At 48.8% G+C, this 26,502-nt stretch overlaps 1 protein-coding gene across 2 annotated transcripts in view; it reads left to right on the plus strand.

The window, feature by feature from the left end:
* Positions 1–6,451: 6,451 nt before the first annotated feature.
* ZCCHC7 (zinc finger CCHC-type containing 7) overlaps positions 6,452–26,502 on the plus strand; it is a 116,064-nt gene continuing 96,013 nt past the window's right edge. Inside the window, exons 1-4 of one of the 2 annotated variants that reach the window (XM_074570586.1) lie at positions 6,452–6,529; positions 6,988–7,027; positions 9,580–9,697; positions 12,327–13,037. In XM_074570586.1, the coding sequence (XP_074426687.1) occupies positions 12,350–13,037 (688 nt within the window). In that variant the 5' untranslated portion in view covers positions 6,452–6,529; positions 6,988–7,027; positions 9,580–9,697; positions 12,327–12,349. Of the gene's footprint in view, positions 6,530–6,933; positions 7,028–9,579; positions 9,698–12,326; positions 13,038–26,502 lie in introns of those variants that run through there. The other variant, XM_074570587.1, reaches the window with a different exon arrangement.

The following is a 26,502-nucleotide window of genomic DNA, read 5'->3' on the forward strand; positions in this document are numbered from 1 at the left end:
TTCTCCTTGCTGGGTTTGTGCGGCCATCTGCTCCCTCCCCACAGGGCGGGCAGGCGGGCAGGGACTGGGCTCTGCAGGGTGCGGGGCAGCACTCTCGGGCATGGCAGAACTGATGCTGCTTTCCCTGCATGGCCAGTGACTTCTGGGGGGTCTGGGCAAATCGCAGCGGGAAGGTGGTACTGCGGTGGCTGAAGCATCATCAGCCCTCCTGCAGGGGAACCCGTGGGGTGGTCAGCGTGGGGGATGCCCACGCTGTGCTGCAGTTGGGACTCACTGCACTGCCCTTGCAAGAGATGCCATGAGCAGTCAGCTATAGCCGACGGTGTCAGGTAGGAAGCAGAGAGGGTTGTTTCCAACCCCACTGCTCCCCGCAGCCTTGGAACCCAGTTCTGGGACGCTGGAAGGTGCCTCCTTCCACCCTGAGCCGCTTTGAAAGCTGCGAGCTGTGTAGAAGAGGGGCCTCTCTCCAGGGAGGGAGTGCAACTCTGCAAGCCGAGCAGGACACAGCCACGGATGTCTCACAGCACCAGGAACGGGATGGAAAGGAGGTGCCACCCCCTCGTGTCCTGGCCAGGTATGAGCGTCAGAACCTGAATCTATGCGCTGAGGTCCTCTCCTCTCATGAATGAGTCACTGGCACACCAAGGATGGGCTGTTGAGGGGAGGAGGCAAACAGTTTGGACTGGGTTCAGGTGCATGACAGGGGGAAGTTGTCATTCCTCTGGAGAAACCACGCTCAGAAGCCCACGTAGCAGCAGGGCTCAATTTGGCCGAGTGACAGGGCACAGGGGTGACGATGCCGGCGCCTGCAGGTCACACATGGATCCCATTGCACTCAATGCAGCCAACTCTCTCTGCTTCTCTGTGGCAGCAAAGTACGCTCTAGAACATCCAAAACGGAACTGTGGCACTTCCCCACCTAGGGTGGACGTACTTGGAAAATATGATGTAAAAGCTCTCACGAGGGCTGTTCCTTCAAGGAGAGGCAAACAACATGAGGGCAAACACGTGGCCCCACTTTTCCTACGACCCACGACATTCAGAAATTCAGTGACACACCTAAGCCACTGTGCTTCCGTGCTGTCCTGAAGTGGTGGCTGCTGTCAAGTTGAGCTCAGTAGAAGCCATTCTGGCTCCTGATGGCCTCATCTGCAGACAGAGCTGGCCACTAGAGAAGCTGCACTGGAAGACCCAGAGAAGACATGAACTCCCACTGGGTGAGGCTAATAGTGAATGCTGTTGGCACACACTTGGTGGAAAAGTTTGTGCTGATTTGTTTGTACCCGTCAACACCCATGCAAACCAGAGCAATACAAACCATATTAAGACCAACCTTCCAAGTGTCCATCACAAGGTGGTCCCATATACATACATACCTATGGCCCAGACTGGGCTCATGAACTGGCAGCGCGGAGGAGAACTGGTCCCTCGCGGGCTAAAGAGGCTGCTGCCAGGTCCCCTGTGTCCCCAGGGTCCCTGGTGGCCCCAGGGTGCTGTGGGACCGGCAACCATGTGCAGGATGCATCAGAGGCAGCTGCTGACTTTCCACAATGACGCCACCAAAAAGAAACTTCCTTTGAAGGTCAAATTTGGCAAGAATGAGTTCTTGCAAGCGTAAAATACCGTGGTAGTCAGTGCTCAACCCAAATCCTCTAATCTTTCTGGTACTTATTCTAGAAACATGGAATTTTGTTTTCTGGAGATACTCTGAGGAAAGGTTCCAGACCTGAGGTCTTTCTCCAAACATGTGTTTTACACCCCTTCAGTAGCTGCCCCGGTGGAGGCTGACCGGGCAGGGCCTCCCCCACCGCCCCGGCCAGGAGCAGCTGGGGGCACCGGGGCACCCCCAGCCCCAGCGTCAGGCACCTCGACGGGGACGGGGACAGGCCAGGGTGGGGGATGCCAGCCTGTGGGTCAGGGTCAGGACCAGGTGAGGGGACCTGGGGTCAGACACAGCCCTGGGTCAACACAGTCCATCGGTGTCCTCAGGGGCCTGACCATTGTGTAACGATTTGCAATTCCAGTTCATCCTTTAATCGTATTAACGGCATATGTTTTACAATGATTAATTATCTGATACATTTGAGAAGGTTTCATAATATCCAGAGGCAGTAAAAAACCTTTTTGTTTTGAAAGGTGTCACAATTAGATCAAAGTGCCTGTCACAAGTGTCAGGTGTCTTATCTACGTTTCTGCCAGGGTCCGCTTGCTCCCTGACAGGGGTAAAACCTTCACCCTCGTGGGTCGGGGTTTGTTCTCCTCCCTCTGCACCCAAAGCCTCCCAGATCACAGAGTCGGATCGTTTTGCCCTTTGAGAGGCACTTTTGCAGCCAACACGTACACGCCTGTGCTAACGCTCCCAGAGGCAAAACGCGGGTTCTAATTACATGCCAGTAATGTTGAAAATAGAGTACTAGCAGTGCATTAAGGAAACCCCCGAAGTCTGAAAGGCCTACAAAAAATGAAATGAAAAATGAAAGCTCTGGGCTGAGCGGAGGCAGCGGTGCGTGCGTGTCCCTGCCCCGCTGCATGTGGGACCCGTCCCGGGCAGGACGGGGGTGACGGGGCAGCAGGGATGGCTCAAGTCCCCACAGCTCCCTGCCCACCTCTCCCGCTCCCCGCACGCCCTGCGCGACTCCACGCTGCCTGCTGCAGCCCAGCAGGACTGTTAGGCCCAGGAGAGCAGAAGCACAGCACACAGACCGTAATATGACCTTGTTTGGCCATATTAAACAGGACATCTATCTGTTCCCCTGGGCGAGGAGCTCTCTGTGCTGTGCACACCTTTGTGCAGAGGTTCCAGAGCCACCTGGAGGAGCTGGACCCAGGTCGGAGGGGCCGTGTGTGGTGGTGCAGCACCCAGGGAGCTGCCAGTGCGTCCGTGCTGTGTGGGCGCATGCCGTCGGTGAGCACCGTCGCTGCCAACGACAAGCTGGGGTGACCAGCAAGTAGGACAGGAGGCTTGGGAGCCCGGTGTCAGAGCAGTGGATGGAGGGGAGACGGACCATCTGAGAGGTCTAGTGAGAGCCCACGAGGCTGGACCTGCTTGGTGCACGCGTGTCCCCGCGGCAGCCAGGTCTGCTCAGTGCACGCATGTCCCTGCGGCCGCTGGGGACACAGGGGCAGCCACAGCTCCTGGGCAGGCTGGCGAAGGCGGCAACTGGCAGGACCTGCCTGGCGTGTGCACGTACATGTGTAGGTACCCGCATACATGTGCGTGCACACACGAATATGCACCTGCTGTCCCGTACGGGACCTGCATCTTGAGCTGCCGGGGAGGGGCCAGACAAGCCCTTGGTGCTGCCTGTGTCTGCACTAGTGTTGTGGCTCCTGTCCCCACTGATCCGCATGGCCAGCGGAGAGCACACCTCTGTGTGTGTGCCCCGTGTGTGTGTCGTGTGCCACTGGAAACGTGCTCAGCCTGGGGACGCGGCGCGGCGGCCTCTCCCCGCAGGGCTGCTGGTCTGGGCAGCCCCCGCCGCGGGGATCCCTGACCCGGCAGAGGAGGGGTGATGCCAAGGGACTGCACTGGGGGCTCTGCCCGGGGTGGGGAGGGTCAGCCGGCCATCGCACAAGCACGAGCAGCGCTGCCATGGAACACGCGCACTGGGGATGTGTGAGGCAGTCAGACATCGCTGCAATGGAGGCATTTGGAAGAAGGGTAAATCAGGCCAGTCTGAACTTCACAAGACGACCGATGTTCATTAGCAGCGCACACTCATTAACTTTATCCTGAACCAGTCTATGCAGCCTGGTCCCCCCACGCCGTGCAGGGGCAGCGGGGACGGTGCTGGCCATCAGCCACTCACAGGGGTGAGCCAGCTGCCCCTGGAGGTGGTGCCAGCACCGAGCTGGTGTCCCCTCGTCCCGGCATGTGGGGCCATGTCCATGCCCCGTGGGCTGCAGGGTGCGGGCAGGCAGAGGGGTGGCTTCCATGGGCCGCTGGGCCTGTTCCTCCCCTGCTCAGCCACGGCCTCTTCCCCGAAGCCAGAGCAGGCTTTTCCCAGCTCCTAAGGTTGTGCTTCTCCAACGGCCGGTAATGGACCACTGGTGAGTTATCCGTGATGCCCTTGAGGGTCTCCACTTCCAACCTGCCCCGTATCTTCCCGGCTTTGCTGTCCCCGCGTTCCCAGTGACAAGAGAGGCGCAGGGTGGCCAGCCCTGCTCCCCACAGCACGGGCCAGGGCCACCGCTGGCTGGGAAGATGCTGCTGCTGCTGGGCCACTGAGCCGGCCCCATCCCCTCCAGCGTTGCTCCACGTGAAGAGGAACGGTTCTTGATAAAACCACTGAGATTTCCATGGAAGTAACTCAACCAAAAACTGTGAGCTGAGAATTCTCATCACAAGCTCAGAGCATTTGAAAACTACATGGGCACAGATGTTTGCTTTCAAGAGAAAAAGGACAAAGATAGTTATTTGAAAGTCCACAGTGTGTTAAAGAATTAGGTGTTGTTTAAGTGAAAACTGCTTGCTTTTCCTATCTTTTGTGAGCATTTGAACTAGAAAGCAAAAAACAATAAAAAGGAAGCATCTTAAACTTTCCAGCACCCTCCGGGTGGGTACCGGGGTGTCACCGAGAATTTCTATCAGTCATTTCAATTTTGTTTCTGGAACATGCTTTTACACAGAGGAAACTTTTACCTCAGAGGGTGACTTTAGCTCCCTTAAAGTCTTTTACTTACATTAATTTTTATTCACCTTTATTAAGCTGTATAGGAAAATCCTTGAACTGCTGCCATCAGAGCAGGAGGTAAAGCAGCCTGATGCAGAAATTCATCTCACAGAATGTTTGGTTTTATGAAACAATGATATCCAAACCCATTTATAGATGAAAAATATTAAGTGGGGTTTAAGTGAACATTCCAGTTTCAGGCAAATCCTCATACAACTGCATATACCTGAAAATCTGCAACACTTGTTGTGTCCCTCCTGGCTGGAAGAAATTCATTCTAAAATTCAAAGACAGTAAAATAAAGAAACGTGATCACTTGCTCTCCCTGACAGGTCAGAATTATGAGAAAAATGCCTGTATTAGCAAGTCAGGGAAGAGGCTGCTATTTTGCACTGGGAGGTGCTGGTTCATTACGATCCCGGTAAGAAAAGCCCTAAGGCTCCGTAAAGTGTCACTGAAAATGCTAATTATTAGAGCTAACACCATCAAGAGAGGATAGCATGGATAATAGTGGGTCCCTTCAGATGCTGGGAACCACAAGCACCAGCGAGGCTTCCAGCCAGCCCAGCAGGTCCCATCTGTGGAAGGGGCACCCCTCTTTGGTCGTTTGGGCTGTCACAGGGTTTTCATTCAGGAAAACAGCCCAACTCATCGTCTGTACTGTCAGACAGAACGGAGCTCTGCACTGGAGATCCTTGACGCACTCCTGGATGGAGACAAGGCCGGGCCGGGGGTGTAACCGCCGTAACCAAGTGGGCACGGTGGGCAAGCTCGCCCTGCAGCCACGGGATGTGCCCGGCACCGTACACCCAAGGGCCTGGCAGCGCAGCACAGGACAGCTCTGGTTCATCCACAGGGATCCAGCTACTCTGCCAAATTCATCGCTGACCCAGAGCATCCCATCTCCTACAAAATGCCCTGCAGCATCACAGGCCAGGTCCTCTGCCTTCTCCAGGCACTGCTTGAGATTGAAAAACCATAGAGTCACAGAGCAGTTTGGGCTGGGAGGGACCTTTAAAGGCCATCAGGTCCAACCCCCTGCAATGAGCAGGGACATCTTCAACTAGACCATAGAACCATAGAATTGTCTAGGTTGGGAGGGACCTTAAAGATTATTGAGTCCAACCACGAACCTATCACAGGTTGCTCAGAGCCTTGTCCAACCTGACCTGGAAGGTTTCCAGGGATGGGGTGCCTACCACCGCTCTGGGCAACCTGGGCCAGGGTTTTTGTAGAATCATGGAAGGGTTTGGTTTTGAAGGGACCTTAAAGATCATCTTGTTCCAACCCCCCTGCCCTGGGCAGGGACACCTCCCACCAGCCCAGGTTGCTCCAAGCCCCGTCCAACCTGGCCTTGAACCCCTCCAGGGATGGGGCAGCCACAGCTTCTCTGGGCACCCTGGGCCAGGGGCTCACCGCCCTCACAGCCAAGAACTTCTTCCTCAGATCTCACCCAAATCTCCCCTCTTCCAGTTTAAAACCCTTCCCCCTCGTCCCACAGCTCCCCTCCCTGCTCCAGAGTCCCTCCCCAGCTTTCCTGGAGCCCCTTGAGGGACTGGAAGGGGCTCTGAGGTCTCCCTGGAGCCTTCTCTTCTCCAGGCTGAACCCCACCAACTCTCAGCCCCCTAGACCATTTTGGGGCAAAAACCCGGTGATTCTGTTCATCCCCGCGCCCCGCCCACTACAGCCCCCGCCCACCCTCCTCGCCCCGCCCATCAGGAGGCCCCGCCCCCCGCACGCGGAGGGGCCTCCTGGTGGGCGGGGCGAGGAGGGTGGGCGGGGCGAGGAGGGTGGGCGGGACCGGAAGCACGCGCGCGCCGCCACTTCCTGCTCGGCGTGTCCCGGCGCGGCCGGCAGTGAGTACGGCAGCGGCGCCGGTACCGGCCGCCCGACCCCGGCCCCGAACCCCCCTCCCAGCTTCCCCCCGTCTCCCCCCGCCTTCCCCCGGCACGGCCCCTCACGGCATGGCGTCGCCCGGCCCTTCCGACCCGGCTCCCTCCCCCCACGGGAAGGCCCCGGCTGCCGGGCCCGACCCGGCCTGGCCTGGCCGGGCCCGGCCCGCCCCGGTGCCGCCGGGGTCTGGCCCCGCCGCGGTGTGGAGCGGTTCCCCCCTCAACCGGTTCCTCCTTTTTCTCCTCCCCACATACTGGGGATCCGTATTTCCTTCCCGCTGGCACAGCCGCCTCCGGGTCAGCCGGCCAAGTTCAGTCCTGATCTCAGGAAAAAACAAATCTGTTGATCTGAGGGGAAGAAGGAAGAAAAAAAATCTTCTAAAAGGCTCAAAGTAAACTCCGAATGTTTTGTTATTTTGCAGGGTTTGTGTGTGGAAGATATATTCGAGTGATCTCCTGAAGGTATAACTTGTCACTAGAAAAACATTTACCTCTTCTCTTTCTTCTTTCCTTTACACTTATTCGCACTGTATTTAAAGGAAGTACAGAAAAGAAACGCGTTCTCAAACACACTGCAAATCGACATCAGAGCGAGTTTTACATCTCAGCATTGATCAATGCAAGTTATCCTTGCAAGAAACAAGTAACAAAGTTTAGCCCAAAATAACTAATGTCACCATTAGATCACCTTTATGGTGCTGTTGGTCTTTTTCTTGGCTACCTGAAACTGAGACGATAGCTGCAGTATGTACCTGATGGGGTTTGCTTCCTGAAAACCAAGGGGGTGACTGCCCTGGAATCCACCTTACAGCGTTTTTGAGTGTCTCACTGTGAGGACATTTCTGCTCCAGACTGAGCACATCAGTGCAGGGAGCGACCAGGTCTCTGATGGCTGCACATCTCACCTTGGGCGGCAAATGAAAAATGTTTCTTTCTCATCTGCTTTGAGTGCAGCTCAGTTATCTCTGTAAGCCTAAATGTAATCTGTGTTACATTTGGTACAGAAACACAGCACAGAGGAAGACAAAAACTGTCTCCTGACATTAAACTCCAATAATAACCACATATTGATGGGTTTTTTTAAAAAAAAAACAAACATACAGATTTGACATTTGTATGCCTTTTTAGGTAAACAAGAAGAACAAAGATTTTCATTTTTGATTTGGCTTCATAACAATTAATAATTTTGCTTGCTTATCTTTCCCAAAACAGAGGTATGCAACTTCTGATGAAGGGTACAAAAGCAGTTACACCAGCTGAAATGAAAGATTTCATTTAACTATATTCGAACATTTAAGTTGCTTATCAATTTCATGTTGGTTGTACCTGTGCCATATCTGAACAGTCTAAAGGCAGCTTATGTATTAAAATATGAGTAGATAGAAGACAGAAAAGGTCTGCTCTGCACACAGCTGTGAAGCCTGTTGATGTCTGCTGCCATTCTGATGTCTGAACCTCTGTTCTGATAGATCCTTGTGGTTTTAGGAAATTTTTGGTAATTACCTCAAAAGACCTTTTTTTTCCATTTTATTGTTGTTCCTGTCTGTAACAGAGAGACTGATGATAGGGTTATGTCTTGTCTTTACCTCCTAAGACAGCAGAAAATACATTTGTTGCTGTATTTTCAGTGCGGACTTTGTCATAAAGTGTTAGATTTGGCATTACTGCAAAAATCAGGCAAAGAGCAAGAAAAATGAGGAAATATTTGGATATCACTGGTGATTTGTGGTGGGAGTAGTACACTTATCTGAAAAGCCATATTTGCAAAGGATGAAAAAGTAATCTTTTTTGCAGTTCATTTTTTGTCTGTTTGAGGGTTTTTTCTTTCAAGAAATCACAATATTTGAAGTTAAGCAGAATGCATATTTCAAATGGCAAGAGGAAGAGAGGAAAAGGTTACTGTGTGAGCTCTGAAAGATTTTAAGAGTTGAAAAAGTAAGAGCAGCAAAAATAATGGAGTTAAGCAGAAGAAAGGAGTCGGTAGGGAGAAACCTACTGGCATGGGCATGGGAAGGACTGGCCTGGGCATCTTACTGCCACTTACACAAAGCCCCTTCTGCGCTTATCTTGCAGCTGAGTGTCCCAGGCTGCCGTGGAATTTTGGCTGAGGAAGTTGCTGTGGGTGTTCTGATTAACTTGTTTGTGCTCTTCCTCCCTACAAGTCACCCTCAGCGCCTTCCTTCTGACTGCACTGTGCTGCTGCCAGCTTCTGTTACTTTATCAAGTTGGGGATGCTGGATTTTTTAATGGACTAGACAAAACGTGCTGGCAAGCCGTCTTTGTAAATGATCCGGGAAAATGATCTCCTGCCATTTCCAACTATAGCCTTCTGGAGTTTTGTTCAGAATTGGCTAAAAGACATTCAGATAGCCGTGATTTTTGAATTTTAAGATCATTAGCCCCTTACCTGAACTGTTCTTATTTAGGTCCTACCAGAGAGGCAGTCAGGTACTTGTGAGGAAAGTTGTGCTCTGGGTTCAGGTAGGAATGGTATTCCTCTCGTTGAGGGGACGGGCCTAGGGTTTGACATTTGGCAGTTTTTTAAAGGTAAGGCAGGCCAGTTCCAAAGTATGATGCGTCAGTGTGTTATGCTCTCTGCAGCCTGTATTACCTATCAAATCGTCTAGCCTGTGCCAGACATGAGAGAAGTCTTTGTCATAGTCTAGCTGGTAGCAAAAAGGACAATTGTCCATAGTCGAAATCTTTCAGTGGTGAAAGGAAATCTAAGTCGCTGAAGACTGGCAGTCAGATATGTCTTTCTCTATTTGAGTATCAGTATGAATGGAGTAAGAGACTGCTTCACTTTGACAATCTGTCAAAACTTTGTCTGTTGAGCTCCTCTTCCCTTTCCTAGAGGCAGTGTTTTTGTCTGCTTTGATGCCAAGCACCTGAAACAGGTGTTTTTCACTCAGTGGTTAAGAGGTGGGGCTTAGCTATTACCTGAGTTTGAGGATGGTGAACAGCATCTCCAGGCTGCGTTGTGGTGCTGATGTTTGGTGTTTCGTGTTTCCCAGTGGCCTGCCATACATGCTGAGCAAGAGGAAGAGCCCTTCATCATTCCAGTCGTGCGTGGACCTTTGAGGAAGAGGAGGAGCCGTTGTTGACCTGAGCTTCTGGGGAGGATAGATCAAAGTAAGTGTAGTGCCATGCTGCCTCTTCTTACTCTTGTCCTCATTATGAAGTGCGTGTGAGTCAGCTCCTTGGGCGCTCTTTGACACTCGTGAGCCAGCAGTCTTGTTTAGCTGCATGTTTTCAGCAATGATCATGTACTTACTCTCTGTAACTCTTGAGGGATGATGTATGCTGATCTACTGGAAGTAGAACACCTACCCTAAACAGAAAAGGGTACAGAGTACAGACTGTCTGTAAGCGTTGCATTTTCCCGCTTGTGTGCTCATGTTTTGTGTGGTTTTGCTTTGTTTTTGTGGGAAAAATGTTTTTCTCTTTAGTTTGACTGCTGGTATAAGAAGAATACAAACGAGGTCAAATCTATCACGATCAGGGAAGGACTCGTGCAGGCTGTGCACAGAAAGCTGTCACAGTAAGGGCCTTTTGGTTCTTTAAACACCATAATCGCACAAATTACTTATGTATAAGGCTTCCAAATCTAAATTTTGGTACCTGTGTATCAGTATGTGAATTCAAACAATACCATGCACTTCCTTCCACAACTGAAAAACTGACCTCCCTCTGACGGTTTTCATGTCTAAAAAAGCTTGTTACCTTCCCTAGGAGTAACTATAACACCAAAATGAGAGACTTTTCACAGAAAGTATTCCCTTTCCTCTCCTCCCTTCCTGATGTAGTCATGTAAATGAAATAATGTATCCCATGAATTAGGCAAAGTAACTTCAGAATTTCTCTGGGGTTCAGTCTCAGTGGGGACCAGTAGTGAACTCTGGAGCCACTCGCCATTGGGCTGGGGTCACAGGATAGCTGAGGCTGGAAGGAACCTCTGGCAGTTGTCTCATCCATCCGCCTTGACTCAAAGCAGGGTGATGGTGAGCAGTGTGCTCAGGGCCATGTCTGTCTGGGTTTTGAACATCTTCAAGGATGAAGTTCCACAGCCTTTCTGAATAAAAGAGGTCCAGAATAAAAGAGGTTTTTTTCTTATGCTTAAGTGGCATTTCCTGTGTTTTATTTTTTGGCTCTGCTACTGGTCTTGTCATGTCACTGGACACCACTTGGAAGAGCCTGGCTCTGTCTTATTTACGCCCCCTCCCCCATTTTTTTTATTTACATCCCCCATCGGGTATTTATGTACGTGGATAAGATCCCTCTGAGCCTCCTCTTCTCAAGAATGAGAAGAGAAACTGTCCCTGCTGTCTCGTCCTGGCCTCGTGTGACAGATACTCCAGTCCCTTAATTGTTTTAGTGCTCCTTTGCTGTGCTGACTCCAGTATGTCCATCTTTACAGCACTGGAGAGGCCAGAGCTGTATGTAGCACTGCAGATACGGTCTTTGAGTGCACACTAGAGCAGAAGGATAACCTCCCTCACCCTGCTCCTCAGGAGCCCAGGATGCTTTTTGTCACAGAATTGTATTGGCTTATGGTCAACTTGTCCCATCCCCGGGTCCTTTTTTGCAAATCTGCTCTCCAGGCAGTGGGCCCCCAGCATGTCTCCTTCCCACGTGCAGGACTTTACGTTTACCTTTGTTGTCCTTCATGAGGATCCTCTTTGCCCACTTCTCCAGCCCCTTGAGGCACCACTGAATGGCAGCACGACCACCTGGTGTATCAACCACTCGTCCCAATTTTGCATCATCTGCAAACTTGCTGAGGGTGCACTTTGTCCCATCAGCCAGCTCTTATAGCATATTTGTTTAAAAAGCAGTATCGCTGAGCACATGAGAAGGGCCATTGGGGCTTTCATCCTAGATGGACCAAAACAGCTATTAAAGGTTGTAGATAATTATTGTTAAACTGGTAGCAGCGCAGAGATGTCATAGCTAGTGTTGAGCTGGGCAGACACCGCAGGCGTATCCTCCTCAGGCCTAAGAACATTGCAGTTGCGTGTTCGTGGCATTGTAACTCAGTTCATAAGTCCTAATGGGACAATATGACATGCTAGTTCGTATGAAGGCTGCAGATTTGTATACGACCTTTACTGTTTTTTTTCTTTATGGTACCATCAGGCTTGAGCTTGTGCAGAGTGTGTCTGGGTGCTTCTGTATCATAGCCCTGGCACTTCTCATAGGATTACATTCTGAAGTGCCAGCTCAGGTGGCTTTGCAGCTCAAGTGTAGATAGGCTCCAAGTTAGTTCTGTCAGATATTGCTGAATGTGCCTTCCCTGCTCTTTCAGGTATGTATATAAGATGTTACTTAGTAAAACAAGTTGCAAAGTACCCAGAATTAATAGTAGTTGGCGGAACAATCAAAACTCGGATTCAGGCACTTATTTGCCTCCCGATCCATGCAGGTATTCTGGCTTTGGACCCAGGATGGAGAGCAGCTATGGAGGCTGAGAGTATGTCAAGTGCAACTTTCAGAAGCCAAAGTCGCTGAGGGTTGTAGTAGTTGTTGTAGTAGTAGTTATAGTAGTAGTTGAGATTAAATCAGATGCACCCTTAAGTAGCTTTTGCTATTATGTATTTGAGCATAGATTGTTGCAGCTGTTAAGTCTGCTCAGTTTTACTTTCTGTACACAGAGCTCCATGACTAACCTTAGCAATTTCAGAAAGACCAAAGGTATCATCTGTCAGATGGGTTTTGGCATACATTCATGACCATTCTGATATAACCTTTTGGTTTTTTGTAGATACAGACTATTTGCTTTCCAGAATGTTTGTTGGATATGAAGACAACGAGGATACTGACGTGTATGAAGATGAACTTTATAATGAGGAGTCATCCAGTGAGCAGAGCATTGATAGTGAGGTGGAATTTCATCTCTATAGCCAGATCCACTATTCCCAAAATCTTGGAGAAATGAGCACACTGGAAATGGATGAAGAAGCTGATGTTGCAGGAGCCATGGATGATAGTTCAGTTCTAACTGAGAAACGGTGTGAAGATGAGAAAATCATTGAATTGATTGATTGTGGTACTCGGGTTTCACATGACCCTGAGGTCATTGTCTTGTCTGATACACCAGATGAAGACAGTGTTTACAAAAGCAAAGTAAAGAAGTCAACAAGCTCTTCATCTCAAGGTAAAATACATATCCCTCCAGGATCTTCCACGCCAAATCATGCCAAAGCTGTTGGATGTAATACCCTGTATGCTGCTGGATCGGGCACTGACGTTTCAAGGCAAAGGGGAAGCGCTGGTGGGAAGCTTGACCCAGTGAGTTCTGCTGGAGCTGATGCCATCCAAGATGTGTTCGTAATAGATGACAGCTCGGAGGAGGAGAGCTTGTTATCTGAAAGTGATAATGTCGAGACCTGGATGCTTTTGGGAGCCGGTGCAGATGACGGAGATGAAGATATAATGTTGAACCTTGAAGGCTGTGCAACTCCTGTCAGCGAAGGTTAGTACTTTTTTTAATTGCTTGTTTATTCTTCTGTATGTGGGAAGATTTGTTTGCAACGATACCAATGCCAATCTTTGAAAAGAAAGATAAACAGAAAGCAAACTGGAGGATGTAATGATGGGTGCAAAACTATGATGAAGGAAATGGCCATTTTTTATACCATTTCAATACCATTATTTCAGTAGTGTCATATGTGGAAAGACAATATTTTTTCTGGTAGAAATTCTGAAGTGATATCAGAGTGATTAATCTTGTGAACTTTACAACTTTGCTGTGCATTTTGTATTCCTAAGAGTATATAAGAAGTTGCAGGGTGAAGGGAGGTGAAATAAAAAGGTTTCTAATTGTAAACAATGTTAGCAGGAAAAAAACAGTTTGAGGACTAAAGGCATAAAGAAAATCAGAGGTAGGAACTGCCTAACAATAAAAAGTTTGCTGAAAAGTGCTGCAGGGTAGGAAAGTAATTGGTGCTCGTAACCCAGGGAGTAGTGCCATTCCTCTTTTTGTGTGATGATGTTTCTGCCCCCCTGCCCTGCCTGCCTTGCCTCGTTGCCTCTCAGCGGTGCAGACACTGGTGCTCATTGAGGCTGTGCTGTGTGCTACACCAGAGAAATCAGAGCTCAGGAGAGGGATGAACCGTCACAGGGGAGGGCATGGAGCAGAGGGGGGACCACCTGAGCTGGTTCTCCTTCCAGAAGCAGATTCTGTAACCCATCCTTCAGGAGTCTGGCAGTTTGGGCTGTTGATATAAAATTTACTGTAACTTCTTGTATGGATTCTGCACTGAATAATTCAGAGAGGTTCCCAACCGCTGAGGCTTAACATCTAACATTTGGGTATTTTGCAAAATATTATTCCACGTTACAATGCAAAGTTACTAAATGTGATGGTTAACGCGGCAGATTTTAGATACGCATTTGTAATAATCATACTATGGAATACGTACCTTGTCACCAGCAACTAAAAACTCTCTTAGACGGTCAGCCATCCTTGCTTGTTGCCCACTGGTTTCCCAGTGCACAAAGATGATTTCCAGAAACAGCGTCCCCTGCCAGTTTGACAGAAGGCTGCTTCGGTGGCAGGGCGAGCCCCATCAGCCACAGTGCTGGGGACCTTTGCCAGATGTTTAAAAAGCTTCATTTAAAAAAAAAAAAGTTTATAATAATTTTCTTCTTTTTTTTATTTTTTTAAAGTATACCATAATTTTACTTGGTACAGATGTAAATGAGGCGGTTTTGGGTGCAGGGAAATGAAATGTTCTGCAGGCTGGTAGTGGTGAAGTTTTTCCTCGGGGTGGCTGAGCAAACAGTGCTGCTGTTCACATGCTGGTACGCTGTTTGAGAGGGGAAAGCTGAGACATTGTCTTTGTCTTCTTTTCTGGTAAAACACCTGTTTCTTGCCCGTAAATGTTCAATAACTTATTGCTTAGAGTTGTTCTTGTGTATGTTTTTGCATAGTTACCCATCGCCTGTTGCTAGTCAGACCGTAGCCCGCAGTTGATCTCAGAAGGTGTGCCTGGCCAAGCCTCGCAGAGTTAAGAAATGCTTTTCCTATTCCCAGTGCGATGCCAGGAGAGTGGCAGAGCGTTCAGTTGCCGTGCCAGAACCCCAGACAGCCACGTTATATTTGGAATTTATATAATTTTTTTCTCCCTATAAATCTTTTAAAATGCAGTTTCTAAGAATTAACTTGAAGTTGCTAAATTCCATTAATCTCTTTCTTTTTTGTATTTTCACATCCCATCCTTTTCTTTGAAACTAGAGCTAATTAGCCTGTCTTTTTCTTAAATTACTCTGCCTGTTGGGAAGCTAACGTTTGGTGACGTGTGGTGACTGCTGTAACAGCGATGCAGTTTGTGCGTAGCACAGTTAATACCTTTTCTGGGTAGCGTCTATTTTCCTCATGAGTGCTGGGCAGGCAAATGACCAGGAGTTAGTTTCTTTTGTTCAATTTAGTCTGTGTATCTTCTTGGATTTACGTACCAAAATTGCTGATGGTAGCGCTAAAGATTACTCAAAAAAACAGAAGACAGAAAAATGTTTAAACAGTGCTTGAGACTTTAAGCATATTTCAAAATTACATATACACATTTTGGGGAACATTCTCTAATTAATTTATCGGGGTGATTATGGTTAGTACGTGTAACATGAAAATGAAAATTCGTGTCTTCATTCTTTATGCTTTTCTAGTGAAGGTCTGCCGGTTCCAACTGAAAGAGGCTTTTAAAAATCAATACAGGAGGTTAATATCAGGATACAATTTTGCTAACTTATGGCATGTTTTTGTAACAAATGTAGTAATGTTTTTTGTTCATATAGATCTATTCATAGATGTTGACAATAAGCAAGCCGCATTCAAACCAGGTAGCAGGAGCAGAATTTTCCTGTGGTGTGTAAACTTGACATATTCTTAAGAACAAAAATTGTTTCATTTAATGTGGGTGATGTAAGCATTTTTTGCGATGCTGGAATGGGAAGTCGTGGACAGTCACACAAGAGGCTCATAAATATAACTGTTCTTCTCCTACTGTGATTTTTATTCTCAAAGCCACATCACAACCTCCCCAAAGCCCCTCTTTGTGTCTTGCCTCACATCAATAGTGGTTTTGCCAAGAGCCGCCTCGTGCCTGGGGACGTGGGACGTTTGGATCGTGCATCAGGCACAGGCGGCCCCTGGGGAGCCACTGCTCGTTGTACACACACATCCCTCTTCGTTTTGGCTGCTGCCTTCCTATGTACGTACGACCTTGCAGAAAGCTGTAACCTTTGCGCGTTTCTTCTGGCTGTGCTCAGGCCAGTGGTGACTCGTTTGTGGGTGCCGTGCCCCATGCTGGCACTGGGGTACCGTGGCACCGGGCGCCCCTCAAACCCCTGCTTCTCATCCCACGTTCCAGGGAATGATACTCGGGTAGCTCCGGCACGTGAAAGTTTGGCTCAGGCACCCTGTTTCTAGCATGTGTGGTGATGGGGATGCAAAGACACAGGCTTAAAATAAATTGGTGATGTATGTATGTGTGTATGTAATGAAAAGCCAAAACAGCATCAAAATAGTATTAGGGAAAAAAAGACATAAATCTTCCTAATGTAAAGTAACCATAATTTGTATGTTAAGCTTACGAAGCATATAGAACTCCAGTTCTTTATAGTCCTTTATAGGATTCCTTTGCTGAAATGTAAACATAAAAGTTTTAAATCCGAAGGAAGAAATGCATTTTAAAAATGTGTGTTGCCAAATTACTGTCTCAAAGATATTAATTTAAATTATTTTGAGACATGCACAGTTCTGTTTTGAGGGTTTCTAAAGAACGAGATCAAGTATCTAGGTGACTACAGAGTATGTAAATTTCTATTTTAGGGATCAGTATCAGTAGTATAGTATCAGTAAGAATGGACGTAGGGTGTAGTGACTGGTGAAGCCTTGACCTTTCCCTTCTCCCCTGAAACTGCCTGTGACTGCGTAAACGGGACAGACCTCCTGTGACAGTGTCGTGGCCTGTCTAGTGTCCAGTTTGCTTCACATTGAAAAGGAAACTGAAACGTGAACAATTCTCTGACTGTGTCAGTCATTTGATGAGTCTGTTTTCATGTCTTAGTCCCTGAAATAGAGATGCTGAGGCTCCACCAGAGTCAGAAATAACCCTCAAGGAAAGGAATTAAGTGTATCTCCTTATTTGGTTAACTCCTCTACATCTTACTTGCTTGCCCTGCTCTTGTCTAACAGTCTTATTATTTTTAATATTCTCTATAAACAAATAACACTTTCTTGATGCCTTCAGCACAGTCTTCCCCCTATGCGGCCTTCTAGCTTCAGCCACCACCTTCTGCTGTGACGGAGGAGATGTCCCTTTGCCTTGGGAAATGAGCTCTGCTTCCTGATGCTAAACCAAGATTCACCTGTACCCTTCTGTCCTCAGTTGACGTCTTGAAAGTCAGGGCTGCCCCACAAACACTGCTGTTCAGTACACAGCTGAAAGCTTTTCCTCCCTTTCTGCCCTCTTTCCAAATGGCTTTAGATGCCTTTCACTTTTTATTTTTGCTTGTCTAATATCATGTTAATCAAAATCACGTTTGTCCCTGTATTTCTGTAAAATCCAACTTTTCATTGCGTGTCTGCTGGTTTCTCAGCAAGTACAGCTGATTGGCAGCCGTTCGTTATTTGGGATATGAGGATGGGCGCTGGCTTCCTTGTTTCACACAGAGGAATGTCAGGCACAGCACTTACTGTGTCCATCGTGTCTCTGACTTTGTTTTTCTGTGGTAGATTGTGCATAGCTTGGAAGCGAAGCAGGCACTTCAATTACCCACGGTCGGCCAAGCTGAAAGACGGTGACCACGAACCTGTGCGCATTACTTGCCCCCACCTGGTCACCTGTGGGTTTCCTTGCACAGCATTTGGAAAAGTGCGCTTCTGCGGGTTGTTACGTTGCAAAAAGGTCCTACCTGCTTCACGTGGCATTTAAAAAATCGTGTTTGGTATGATTTACCTGATTTTTTAAATGTTTAGAGTCTAGAAGAAAGTGTGCAAAGAGAATCATCACAAACTGTACTAAGTGTACCAAATTCATTTTTAGTGTCATAGAGTTTCCAGGTCGTTGAAGGAGGTTTCTCCCCTCCCACCCCTTTCCTCCACTTTGCAATAAGAGTATATATGATAAGAACGTTAATCTCCTGTAGTTGGAAGTCTTTCATCCATTCCTTCATTAAAAGCTTCCTGTTAACATATTTCCTCTCCCATGTATAGCCACAATCCTAATCTCTGTGCTTTTTTTTCCCTCACGGCTTTTGGAAAGACGGCTTTCAGAGCTGCAGCATTGGTGTCCGGCCACTAAGGGGTACAAAAAACAATTTATCTTCTCCCTCTTTCATCCTTTGCCCACCCAGTCCCTTCCTCGGAGACAACAGGCTAATGTGATCACACTCTGGGCTTGGCAGGTTTGCGTAGTTGTTTTTTAATCCAAAGTTTCTATAAAACAGCACATAGGTACTCTGCTGGCTTCACAGAGAGGGAATGGTTGTTTTCTTCTCTGCGCTGTTTTTTTTCCTGTTACCACGGTAGTGAGGCTTTTACAAGAGCATTGCTGGAGGTACTACTGCTGGCACAAGAGGTTGCTGTTACAGCACCAGCCCTGGGTACGGCTCTGCCCTGGCACGGAGCATCGCGTCCCGATGCCCTTCATGGTGGCATCTCCACAGGCTCCCCAGGAACCCCGGGGCCACCTTCTGAGCGGCTCTGGGCGCGTTTTCATGACATCTGCGGGCAGAGACAGGCCACGCGGTAGTTGGAGCCATTCCCACGTGTGCCGCTCAGCGCAGCTGCCACCCGGGGGTCCCGGGGGTCCTCCCCCCCACAGCACCGGGCCGGGAGCAGGGACCACTCAGCCTCTGCTCGGGAGCGGTGCCTGTGCAGCTGGAGCGTGCTCCAGCCCGGGGGCGCAGAGGGGCTCTGCCAAGGACGACACCATGCTTTTATTGAACCATCTTGTTCCACGACTGCGTAGAAGCCGTACTTGGTGTTGCTTTGGCACTGGTGGTAACGTCAGACAAGCGAAGAGCAGAAGATTCAGAGCAGAAAGCACAAAACTGAGGCTTACGGGGAGTTGCCAGATATTTTTAAATTTGTTTATCACATGACCTTCTAGCTGTCTGAATACATTACGTAATTTTTGTGTTTCCTAACAGATTGACTTCTGGAATTCGGTAAATACGAGTATTTTTAATCTTCTGTGTTGAAAGTAGTTATGGAAGGAAGCCAGCATCCAAGGGGTAAATCATTTCACTTGAGGCATGGGGTTTTGTGTCCACTTTTGCTCCTGCTGTCCTGTAAAACTGCCCTGTACAAAAAGAAATAGTGAACATAAAATGAAGCGCAAGTTAGTATTTCTAAAGCAGTTTTTTCAGCTTTCCCTTTTGGCGTCCATTTCCATCTTGTTTACCAGGTTTAGAGGTCTTGCTATGCACTGATTTCTATCCTTAGTAATCAAGCCTCTCATTTAGTCAAAGAAACCATAATAAAAATACATCTGTAAAATGAAAAAAAAAGTGAGGCGGGATGTAAACATTTAGTGAATGAAAGCATAAAAAAATTCATGCCTAAACTGAAAAAAAGAAATTTTAAAGCATTTTATTTTTGCCTCTTCCCTAAAAAATAATATAGGAAGGAGTTTTCTATTCAGCAGCAGTAACTACGGTTTACGGAGTCAAAACAGAAATAGCAGTCTCTGATAAATTTAGCTTATTGTTTTATCTCTGTCAGCCATGCTCAAAAGGAAATACGCTTTGTTAACTATCAGTTTTTAAATGGCTTCTTCTAGATGTATGACTTAATTTTCTCTTAACTCTGTGTGATACTACAGAAACTATTCAAAAATCTGACCACATCTGTTTTTTTTTCTCTCTGTGCTGTTATTCAAATCCCTCAGTGTATTTTTAAATGGTGAAGAGGTGTAAGCTTCTTTCTAAAATGACAAAAAAGTACAGTGAGTTGTGCTTTTCTTCTTTAATTTACCCTTGACAGCTAGTTTTGAACGCGACCTTTGCACAATATAGTATGTTTTTATTCTAGAGTCTTGATATTTGTAGCACCAACTTACTCTTTTTACAAAAATATCTACAAGAAATTTTTCTTTTTGTTAGGCTGCAGAAAAACTATTTCTAGAGCCATAGTTCCCTGTGCTTTTTGGATGCCTAAGTTGTGGAATCGCTGAATTAAATTTCAGCAAAGGTTGCTTTCAAAAGTAAAAAAGATTTCTTGGTGAAAATTAGTTTCACAATTAAAATGTTTTTATTACTAATACATAATGGTAGGTGCTGCGTTTCTTAGAAGCAGCAAGACTTACGAGTGTGGTCCATGTACAAACTCCGATGTAAAACCCCAGCCACGAGCCCCGAAGAAGCAGGGTTGCGTGGCGGCCGACAGCTCGCTGCGTCTCCGCTCGCTGCTGCGTCTCCGGGGGCCGGGGCAGACGCGGGGACGTTGCAGACGGTGGCCGTGGCCATCGCACGGCGGCAGCGGCTCAGCATCCCCTCTGGAGGAGTCCTCTCACGGCAGGCGGGAAGGCCTTGGGGTAAAAGCGGCGTTGGCGAGCATCCCGTGCTGTCCGGTACGCCACGCACGTGGCACCGCGCCGTCCCTGCCGCCTGCGACGCTCGCTCGGGATGGAGGGGCTTCCCAAGGAGGGGGTCCTTGGTCCTCCCTCCCTGCCGGGAGCCCCCTGTCCCTGTCCCCACTCCTGATGGGAGCCTGGCGTGGGGCTGGGAAGGGGGCGCTGGCGCAGTGGTGCCAGGTCGTGCTGGCTGCCGGGGAGGCGCAGGTCGAGGTCACCCGCTGCCGTGTTGGTGTGTTTGTGCACGCGCTGCTGAAACCCCGTATCGGCTTTGCTCACAACGGTGCCCCGCTGAGCGCTTGGGCTTTGCCTGCGATTTGGGGGGTTTTCTTCTGGCTCGTGTTCGCTAGAACCCTAACGATACCTAAATGTAGTAGGAGTGTTTTGTGCGTGAGTTACTGCAGCAGAATGCACCCCGGAGCCGTAATAAGCAGTGGGAATCCACCTCCCGTTTGGAAGATACAGCACATGCATATGGATATTTTGATTAAAGGAAAAAAAACTTAATCTTCTTTACCGTGTAATGTGGATACACTCGAATCTCTTGATTATTTAAGAAAAAAAAATTAATAAAACTAATAAAGTTCCTTTGAAAATCTGAAGAGATCCAGACTAAGTATACCTGCAGCCTGAGCAGGCCCTTTTATCTGTACAGATTTCTCTGCTATTGTGGACCTTAGCTCTAATTTAAATTTCCCATGGCTTTGGATTGCTGACTAGGTTTTCTGCAAGAGTGCCCATGCTTACATGGTCATATATTCTGGGTGACTTTTTCACTTTTTTTCTCTTTTTTTTGCTGCTCTGTTGATTGTTATAAGGGGAATTTTTTTTTCCACTTCTGTCATCGGTTTAATCTTTCTTCCTTGTCCCTGTTTCTCTGGGCTTCTTACAGGTGGGGAGAAACTCTCATATTGCAACTGAATTTTTGAATCCTGCTGGGAGACTGATTTAATCCTTCTGAACGAGAAGCTCAAGATTTTTAAGTAATTAAAAAATGCAATAGAGAATATACTGAAGACAAAAGACTTGCTGGTTTAAAAAGGGGAAAAGTTAAGTTTTAGTAGGGCTACAAAGGGACGTAAATCATGCAGATATGTGCATGGAATAAGCACAGGAAAAAAAGAATTTATATTAATGAATTTTAAAACAGAGTAAAAGTCCAGAGAAGGACTGACAGGAGGAATAAAATGGCCCGTTGTTAATGCTTTGTTACGTGTTGTCCTGTTTATCGTAGCACCTAGTGGAAGTGGTTTTGTCCTTCAAAGCTGTGGACAAAATCGACGTGTAGAAGGACAGCACATGCTTCATTTTGTGAGCCCTTAGGCTGTAATTGGCCCATTTCTAGAGAAACTGGTCCCTTTTTGCTGCAGAGACCTCGCTGTGTCTCGGGGTGCGGAGGGGACTCACCGCAGAGGTCCGAAGTGCAGGTGGGCTGAGCGGCTGTGCTGCCACCACGGCAGGCAGCGCATTAGGCCGTTTGTACCTTTCTTAATGAAGAGCACAGAAAACTTATGCTGTGATACCGTCACAGCAACCGTTCATCTTGTAACAGTTGGTATTGGGTGGCTCTTTGCTTTTTCGGTCTGGAGGAGATACAGAGTAGATCCTTAATACTGTAATATCTGTGCGTGTGCAGGTACATACACACAGTATCTATAGCACAACCTGACGAGTCCTGGGATGGTTACAGTGGTTGTCTTTATACTCTGTTAATGTATATAATTGATATTCCCAGTATTCTTATTGATAAGTGTTGCATGCCTTCCGTGACTTTCGTGTATTTCACCCGCAACCACGTTCCTCCAGTGGGTTTTGCCAGCAAGGACCGTGCCATCGGCCAGCAAGAGGCTGGTGTGGGCTCACACCTCACCCCGCTCCTGGCGCTCTGTATCCCTGTGCTTCCTCCTGCTTCCGTAACTGCCTGGGTCGCTTCCGGCCTGTGCTGAGACAGATTCCAAACTCCATGTGTAAATCAGAGTAACGCCGCAAATATCCAGAGAAACTCTGGATTAGGGAGGTTTTTGTCACCAGAACCTCTCCAGTTGCCTGATGCTCATGACGGCCAGGCTCTCCCAGGAAGCTCTCCGTGCCGGAGCACCGCTGGCCGGAGCTCATCGCCCTTGGAAGGTGGGAGAGGCAAGGGTGACAAAGGTGGGAGAGGTGAGGGTGACACCGAGGACTGTGCAGGAGGTTGTATGAGCAGGCCGTCACCCGTTGCCTCTGCTGAGGGTTTCCAGCTCACAGCGGCATTTCCCATTAATGCGGCAGTTTTTGCAGTTGTGGAATTCAGCTTTAAGCTGTTTAATTTTTTATGAAAATTTCTAGCACCAGGAAGGTTTCCCATCTGCCAGGCTCAACCTCTATGCACTTCCTATGGTGGTGGTGATGTTTGTCTGGTTTTCCTCTGGTACTCTTGCTAATGTCTCTGATTTTATTTTGTATGCAACAGCGCCAAGTATCTTGAGTATATACCTTGGGAGATAGTGACTTTGTTAGAAGTGTGAAAATAAGAAAATAAAAGCTCTATCTAGTCAACTGGACTTCTCGTTGTGGGCAGGTGATGCATGACTTATGTTGCTGAGCAGTAAAGCCATCGCCCGCACCCTGTAGAGAGCCATATGCACAGGACTGGCTGCCTCGATGTGTTTTGGGTGCTCGTTCTGTGAGTTCCTTTGCCCTCTTCGTACAGTCTCGGGTCTCATACATGGTGGTTGGTTTTCTTCCATTTCCCTCCTTTTGCAGTGTAGGCGAGAGGAATACACTTGCAGGCGCTGAGGCGGCCTGTTGGATATGGCAGGTTTTGGCGACGATCACAAAGCAATCCTTTGCCCAAAGCAGATAGCTTTACCTGCGCTTTGCCGTGCTGCGGGGGCTGCTATGGCTCATCCCTCCCCAGAGTCCCGAGCCGCCAGGCACAGCGAGGTCCCGGCCAGGCACCCTCAGCACTCGATAAATCCCCCTCCATCAGCCCCTCTAGCCCCCAGCGGCGGAGGGAGAGGGGCGGGGGCGGGGGGAGGACGCCAGATGCTTTTTTCGGTCTCTTTTTGAAACTCCCTGTGCATGGCGAAACAGCAGAGTTTTCCCTGCCCTTTAGGCACGGGGGTGTTGTGCAGCCTCCGCGGTGACAGTAGTTGCGTTACGGTTGTACGTACGTCCCGGCGTAGACGCTGCTGAAGGTAAGCCACGACTGCATCTTGTACTTTTAAAACTTTATCTGCAGCGGTCCGGGGATTTCCCCCGCCCCCCGAGGCCATGGGGGGCTCCGGTGGCGCTTCGGGCGGGCTGCAATACTACACGTGTGTAAGCATATGCACACGTGTGTATTTGTATGTGTATTTATAGACGTGTACGTGAAGGTTCAGCTTTTCCGCTTGCATCGTGTTGATGTGGGATATCATGCACATGCAGCTTTACAAAGAAAACTCAAGTGAGAAAAGTTGCCAACTTTTAACAGAGAATTCCTCTCGTGTTCTGAAATACGTCTCCGAGGGGGGCAGCAGCGTCCCCAGCCTGTATCCGCAGCCGAGATGGCGGAGGTCGGTGCAAGAGGCTTCAGTCCCCCACAGCCCCGCACAAACAGGACCGTTCCCCCAGGCGCCGGGGAATGTGTGCAGTTTCCGTACCATTTCCCTGAACTTTTGGTACTTCTAGAGCTAAAGCTGAGTGGGAGTGCACTAGGGGGATTTCCTCATCAGACTTTTAATTATAATTTTGTTTTGGCATAAAATTTAAAATAGCAAAGAGGAGGATTCCTTTAAGAAATCCGTGCCAGCCATCAGAGCAGAGGGACAATTCAGCTGGCGTTTGTAGTGTGTGTGTTTGTGCACCTCCCCGTGGGTTGTTCTGTGGGGTTTTGGTGAGCTGACGTTGGAGGCGGTTTATTCCCTGAGGCAGTTTTTCTGAAACACGTCCGTACTGACCTTTAAGGTGGTAGTGATTTAGCGTGTTTGTATGTTTTTATCTTATTTAATTTTTGACGCACCCTTCTTTTTAAAAAAATCTTTTGGAAACTTTTATATTTCTGGATAGAAAAAAAAAAAATTAAATTGTCCTCGTGCGACGTCCGTTTGTCAAAAACGAAGCCTGAAGACCAGGCATCAGGCAGTCACTTGCGTGTTGTGCGGTTTTTTCCCGTTTTAGGCAGCAGCCTTGCGCAGGCGGAGCGACGGCGTCTCCCTTGCTCCAGCACAGAGGGCAGCGAGTCGCTCACGGCGCGCAGCGGCGGCGGCCGCGTTCTGGGGGGGTTCAGGCAGGCTGCGAACCCCGCGGCGCGGCCGCTGCTCCGGACCCTGCTCCGCCGGACGCTCCCGGGGACCCTCCGGCCACCGGTGCCCCCCGGCTGCACTGGGGGGGCCCGTGCGCGAACCCCGGCCGCCCCTGCCTGCCCGCGCCCCCAACCCGCCCTGCCTGTCCCTGCCCCTTCCGCCCGGCCTGTCCGCGTCCCCGCCCGCCCCTGCCCTCCGCCCGCCCTTCCCGGGCCCGCCTCGCCCCGGCCCGGCCCGCGCGTCCCCCGCGGCCCGGCGGCAGGCGGCCCCCGGCGGGGCTGGCGATCGGCCCGGCGGGGCAGCGGGGGCTGCCGGCGCGGCGGGGGCTCCGGCCGCTTGTGGGGCCGATCAGCGGCGGGATTCAGTGTGAGACGGTGCGTGCTCGGCACCGATTGGCGTCTCATCGGAGAGGCTCATGATGATTTTTTTCTCTCCTCGTAGTGTTTTTTCCCTGTTTGACTACTTCTGAGGAGTCCGCGGCCGGGGCCCGCCGGCTTCAGTCTCCTGTCCTGCTCTTGCCATTTCTGGGTGGAAGCACCGTTGCTAATAGGCAGTTCTGAACCCGAGTGTTGTGATTTACCTTAAAAATTACCTTCTCTTGGAAATGATCGTGGAGTTACCGACTTCAGAAAACAGTAAATTGCAAAAATCTTTTTTTTTTTTTGGCAAGCATTATTTAAGCTCTCTTTCGCTGAGGTCTTGAGCGAGAAGTTTGCAAGCTAGTTATATATATCTTAGCCTGCACGTTCAAAGTGCAGTATGGTTTTAAATACAAGTGACACCTCTTATGACGTATGTCAGTGATGTAATTTTTTTGTGGCATGCACGTGTGCACTCTGAGGGACAAAAGCTGAGAAATACTTTCCCTTTTATGGAAATACCCATTTGAAAATCATTCTCCAGTGGACTCAAGTAATTAGAGGGAGCACATGAAAACGTTCCAGGTACTTGGTGAGGCAGCGAAACACTGCGTCAAAATGGGAAGAAAGCTGCTGAAGCTGCTTTTGAGCCCATGTGGTCCGAGCTCTGGGGAGGGAGATGAACGCCGACAGAGACAGGCCGGCAGCTCTCTGCTGAGCCCCTCGCGCCTCGTCACAGCGTGGGACACCGCGGGCACCCAGCAACGCCGCCTGGGCCCGAGGCTGTTCATGCCGATGGAAGGATAGGGCTGCCCTTGGAATTAGGGTGGCTGAGGACAGTGATACTCAGTGCTAACTGGTTTTGAGCCTGCAAATTCCTTACATCTAAAGTATGTAGTTAATTTAAAGCCCAGTCAGTTGGTTTGTTTTGTATGCCACATTCATCATCACAGGGAATGCACCTCCAAAGTTGTCCTCCCCACTCCTTTTTTTTCTTTTTTTTTAATTTCAAAGCTTGACTAATCTTGAGTTGCTTTGTGAAGCTAAAATTCTGTAGGACTTTGAAGGAGGAAGCAGGCTCTTTGGGAACTGTATTCTTCCCAAATGACATTTTTTTTAATTCTTACTGTATATGTTCTTACTATAAATCTATTGGATGCTAAGGATAACTTCATTTAAACTTTTTTTTCTTTTTTGAATTTGGCAAATATCTGCTTTTTTCATCAGTAAAACTGAGACCATTTCTCAGTCTGCTCAGATGTTGCCATTCCAGTTTGTATCTTACGGAGAGGACATCTGCTCATAAAATAGACATAAATGAAAAACACACCAAAAAATCCTTGTCAATAGTTCGGAAATGGTACAGCTGCAAGAACAGCTTTTCAGCGTGCTGTAGCTCTGTTTTTCTGTAGTTTCTCTGAGAATGTAAATGCCCGAAGGAGAGCATTTCCAGCAGGGGTGGGTTGTGATGGCAGCAGCATCCACCCCAGACGGACAGCCCGGTGCCTGGCAGGGACACAGCAAACCCTACACGTCCCCGCGGCAAAAACCCTACGTGTCCCCGTGGCAGGATCTGCGGGTGTTCCCACGCAGAGCTTCGTGGCACGCCGCAGCGCGAGCACAGCGCAGGAATCGGCCGCACGTGTGTCCCACTGCCAGCAACGGGATGTCTGCCGGGACGGAGTTGGGGGGGTTAGGGTTTTGAGTTAGCCAGCCAGTATTTGCGGTTCATCTTC

Source organism: Larus michahellis, chromosome Z (assembly GCF_964199755.1).
Source record: "Larus michahellis chromosome Z, bLarMic1.1, whole genome shotgun sequence".
NCBI classification, from domain to species: Eukaryota; Metazoa; Chordata; class Aves; order Charadriiformes; family Laridae; genus Larus; species Larus michahellis.